General features: G+C 36.3%; 1 protein-coding gene across 5 annotated transcripts in view; it reads left to right on the top strand.

The window, feature by feature from the left end:
* Positions 1-3,475, top strand: part of LOC121024672 (receptor-type tyrosine-protein phosphatase delta-like) — an 11,168-nt gene extending 7,693 nt beyond the window's left edge. For all 5 annotated transcript variants that reach the window (XM_040466867.1, XM_040466869.1, XM_040466868.1 and 2 more), the window contains one exon: positions 2,853-3,475. In XM_040466867.1, coding sequence (XP_040322801.1) covers positions 2,853-3,460 — 608 coding nt within the window. In that variant the 3' untranslated portion in view covers positions 3,461-3,475. The remainder of the gene's footprint in view (positions 1-2,852) is intronic.
* The last annotated feature ends 2,003 nt before the right edge of the window (positions 3,476-5,478 follow it).

Genomic DNA, 5,478 nt, shown 5'->3' with positions numbered 1-5,478 from the left:
AATTCTAAAAGGAATCAATTCATCATTCAGTATTTCAGATGCCAAAGTCTAATCATATCTATGGTACCATATAGGATACACATGTCTAGCTAGGTAGGCAGATTCTCCATTAAAAGGATTGACAGCCTAAGTAATGATAGTCATCAAAATATTTAACAATAGGCTGGGCCCATGCACTAGCCAGGCAGAATGAGGAATGTTAAATGCAGTCAACCATTTTGATAGAACTGATGCATACAGGTTTCATATTAATCCAGAATTCTGGTAAGAGTGACATGATAGATGGGGCTCCTGGGTGGCTCAGTTGGTTAAGCAACTGACCTCGGCTCAGGTCATGATCTCATGGTTTGTGGGTTCGAGCCCCATGCCGGCCTCTGTGCTGACAGCTCCGAGCCTGGAGCCTGCTTCAGATTCTGTGTCTTCCTCTCTCTCTGTTCCTCCCCTGCTCATTCTCTGTCTCTCTCTGTCTCTCAAAAATAAATAAACATGAAAAAAAAAATTTCAAGGGTGACATGATAGAAAAAGCCAAAGAAGTATTAATAAATGCTCAAATCCACGCAGACAAAAGAAAAAGAAAGATAAATAGTTAAATCAATGTGGTCTAATAATAGATGTTTTAAATTTTTGATGGTTCCTATCACAAAAATCAAAATGTAAGTGGCATTATATTCTATTTTAAATTTATCTCTTACCTTCTGTGCATAAAGTGCTCAAGAAATGTTATTTTCTTTAAATGAGTGCACTAAATATAACTAAAGTTCTATATTCCACAAATATTTTTGAAACAAAGAAAACAGAAGTAAGTGTGTGAGCCACTAATCGGTTTTATCAGTGTTTGTAGAATTCTACAACACTTTTGCAAAAAAGGGAAGACTGAAGATGCCTGGGTTCTTGCAGAAGTCTGGATCTATTGCAAAAATGAATGCAAATTGTCTTTGCTTTCCAGGAAGTATGATCCTAAAAAAAGTAATGCACATGTTATAATTGGTGTCATACCCTCACCAAGAATATATATCAAATATATGCCATATTAAAGCAATAACGCCATGAGAACAAAGATACACATCAGTGTCAACATTTAGTCATTTAAAAATAGTGACATTGTATTGCCTATCCTTAACTGTACTAAGCATACTCACACTTCTCCATACATTATAGACACAAAACCCAAACTGTACAGTAAATGTGACAGAAAAACTAATGTCTAAGTATCAGTAAACACAGTTTTAATTAGCAATATTTTCACTTGCCTGAATAATTCAGAAAGACATCTAGGGAAAATTTGGATCATCTACTCTTTTGAAAAATTCCCATCCAGAATATTTAAACAAATATCTTTTTATTATTTTCAGTAAAATCCCTTGGCCAAATATTATCATGCTAGAGTTCTTAGAGTAAAATGCAAACATTGAATCACCTCTCCTATAATAACTATTTCAGCTTTAAATATTTGAAGATTTAGTGAAGACCTTCAAGAATTTAAAATCAGGAGTCACATAAATGAAATTCTTGTTCAATTTCTTATCTTTGTTTTCCTGACTCTTGCCATTCCTTACCCTCCACACCTCAAAAGTAAATAAACATAAGGGTAAATCTTGAAGGCAAAAAGTGAATCAAACAAAAAGAGCAACTGGAAGATAGTGACTGACTCATTCATTCAGTTAGGCATTCATTTGCTTAACACTGCTGGGATTAGGTATTGAGGATAGAGCAATATTCAAGTACAAGTTTACTACTCTTAAAAAGCTGCCATTGTACTTGAGTATTGTACTTTTTGCCTTTATGTTGACAAGGGAAAAGGGTACTAAAAGGCTAATCATCTGAGTGTTATATCCTAAGCTTTTTCCAAAATGTTAGCTAATGGGATTGTCCTTTCTCCCCTACTAAAAATACCTTTCAAAATCATTCTCCAGAGTGATATGCTTAAGTATGAGGTCACCAGTGTGGATGGTTTGTATTGTTAATCAGTAGCATTTTGAGTGAGCTTCTTCTGCTAAATGTCAAGAATTGGAGCTCTAAAAGTTGGATTTAATTGCGAATATTTGCCAGGTAGCTATAATTTCAGATATTATTGGTATTGAGTATAGAATACATATTATTACCAAAACTGCTTTAAAAAGTTGTGAATGTACTGTAATTTAGTTAAGCATTTTCAAATATTAACTAAAAAACTGAATTTGAAATTAATCAATTTAAATTTACTATTCTTTCTTAAAACTCTTGGTTAGGTTATATTACTACATGTAAAAAAGATAATAATCTATGCCTTACAACTGGAAAACAAAATGGATATTATTCTTCCATAACAATTTAATGCCATTTCAATATATTCCAAATTGTGTTCTTTTCAATGTTGGTATTTAGTTATATCATTTATTTCTTGAAGCAAGGGGCTAGTTGGCCAAGGTCATGGTTATAATAATAGTAATAATTGCAACTAATGTTTTTTGAGGGTGCTGGATACATTCTAAGAGCATTACTGGAGTAGCTCATTAGTCTTTCCAGCAAACCCATGAAACAGTTCACCAACTGTACCATACAAGTTCAGTGATACAGTTTTTCCTGTTTCTCACATGAGAAAACTAAAGCAAAGAAGAGGCTATGCAGTGCATCCAGGATCACATAGCTAATAAGTGATGGACGTGGATACAAGCCCCAAAATACAGTGCTGTAATGTGCTTCTAGTAAAATTTGTCCCCTATGCATCTGTCCTACACATGTAGAAAACTATCTTTTGTTTTAATTTATTCTTCAGTAGATACATAATTCTGTCATTCCAGTAGTAGAGTTTATAGATCTTTTTAACACCTTAGATATGATGGATACTTACTGTCCCTTTTTCTCCCCCTAAGCCTTACCCAAACCTCCAGGAACGCCCGTAGTGACCGAGAGCACAGCCACAAGCATCACATTGACGTGGGACTCTGGGAACCCTGAGCCTGTCTCTTACTACATCATTCAGCATAAACCTAAAAATTCTGAGGAACCTTACAAAGAAATTGATGGGGTGGCGACCACACGCTACAGTGTCGCTGGACTAAGTCCCTACTCGGATTATGAATTCAGGGTTGTTGCTGTTAATAACATTGGGCGGGGACCTCCCAGTGAGCCTGTGCTAACACAGACCTCAGAACAAGCACCATCCAGTGCCCCACGGGATGTCCAGGCGCGGATGTTGAGTTCAACTACCATTTTAGTACAGTGGAAGGAGCCTGAGGAGCCAAATGGACAGATCCAAGGATACAGAGTTTATTATACAATGGATCCCACACAGCATGTCAACAACTGGATGAAGCATAATGTAGCTGACAGCCAAATCACTACTATTGGCAACTTAGTGCCCCAGAAAACATATTCTGTCAAAGTTCTGGCTTTTACCTCAATTGGAGATGGTCCTCTTTCAAGTGACATACAAGTCATCACTCAGACAGGAGGTAAGTCTGGTTTGGATGGGGAGTAGGGAAGGAGGGGAGGAGTTGGTGCCAAGATGTGTGAATGGTGAACAGAGAAAGAACAAAGTGAATGTGAATTTTAATTTTTGAGACTTAGAGTTTCTAAATGAGAGGTTAAGATAAGGCATCTGGAAAGAAACAGGCATGGACACCTGAAAGACTAAATAAAGTTTTAAGTAGAGGGATGCATTTAGCATATTTTTATTTTATTTTTTTATAATTTGTACCTAAACTGCTTGAAGATTTTTCTGCGTGAGATAGATGAATGCATCCTCCATGCAGCATTTTGGAAACAGGACTGTGGTGCTTTATAGTAGTGACTCTGATGGAATACTTTTACAAAATTATTTAACTTGTGAAAGATTGGATGGCTCAAGATAAGGTTAAAAATAAAATCATTTGTCAGGGGGTCTTGGACATTTAAATGTCTTATAAATATAAGAAAGGAAGCTACCCACTAAAAATAATCTCCTAAGGTTTTTTTTTTTTTTTCTTTGTATGCCTTCATAGATAGAGAAAGACAGTTATCAAGATCTGAGATCAAACTTTGGGACCTCATTGACTCATTTTATTGGGCATTAGAGTAGACATCAAACTATTTTGTGGAGAAACACTCGGCCCTTTCAGTGGTTTTATTTTCATAAGCAGATATTAAACCTCTCTGGTCTTTGATTCAAAGTGATCAATTTTGCCTTGGCTTGGGAATATGACATAACAGCTGTCTTCTAAAGTTTATTCTTGACCATCTGAGAGCTATTAATTTGGCTTCTTATTGCGCTGATGCCTTATAACTTGTGTCCATCTGAGTGTTTTGGCAGCATGCCATTGGTTTGTTCCCAGACTCTACATAGAAACTATATTTTTGGAGATAGTAGCTATAATCTGTAGGTGTAACTCATTGGTAATCTTGGAAATGATTTTTTTTCAGGTGTCAAAACTAGATAAACCTATGTTTAACCACTGAGTTGTCTTCATGTTTCATGCTTTATGAATCATATGACTCAATGTGTTTACCTATTTTCCCTGGCTACTAGAGATGTCAGAACATATTTATAGCCTGCCTGGCTTTGTTTTATTTTTATTCTGTTATTTGGTTCTCACTGGTTTGTTCATAGATTTATTATTTTCTCTAATAATATGAAAGATAACTAAAATAATACGCTTTATCACGGTTATACCTAAAAACATTCATATGTCTTCCCTACTTGGCTCTTGCAGTTCTTTTGTATTTATTTACTATATTAATATACAGAAAAACACTAGATTATTTTTTCCACATTATTTTTCCTCTCATTGGAATATGTAGAAAACAGAAAAACACTAGATTATTTTTTCCACATTATTTTTCCTCTCATTGGAATATGTAGAAATCTGTGATTCTTGTTCTTTTTGTTAACTAAAGCTGGTCAGCTGTTATGAGATTATTTTTTACTGCACTATTTTAGCAGCTCCATGGCCATTTAGAGATAAAATACACAAGAACATATACCCATGCATCACCTTTAATTTTTCTGATTTTTCAATGGTGATATTTTAAAAAAAATCTCTGGGGGCACCTGGGTGGCGCAGTCGGTTAAGCGTCCGACTTCAGCCAGGTCATGATCTCGCGGTCCGTGAGTTCGAGCCCCGCGTCGGGCTCTGGGCTGATAGCTCAGAGCCTGGAGCCTGTTTCCGATTCTGTGTCTCCCTCTCTCTCTGCCCCTCCCCCGTTCATGCTCTGTCTCTCTCTGTCTCAAAAATAAATAAAACGTTGAAAAAAAAAATTAAAAAAAAAAAAATCTCTGGTCTTGGAGTAATGTAACCAGAGTTTGAATGCCAGTCTGTCAGTTTTAGCTCTATAACCTGGGACAAGTTACTTCATTTCTCTGAACGTATTTTCTTATCTAAAATAATAATGACCTGGGGCACCTACGTGGCTCAGTCGGCTAAGCATCCCACTCTTGATTTCGGCTCAGGTCAGGGTGTCACAGTTGTGCATTTGAGCCCTGCACCAGGCTCTATCTACCCTGACAGCACGGAGCCTGCT

This window comes from Herpailurus yagouaroundi, unplaced genomic scaffold (genome assembly GCF_014898765.1).
Source record: "Herpailurus yagouaroundi ecotype Mexico unplaced genomic scaffold, PumYag 66741, whole genome shotgun sequence".
NCBI classification, from domain to species: Eukaryota; Metazoa; Chordata; class Mammalia; order Carnivora; family Felidae; genus Herpailurus; species Herpailurus yagouaroundi.
This window is presented reverse-complemented; position numbering and strand designations above follow the sequence as displayed.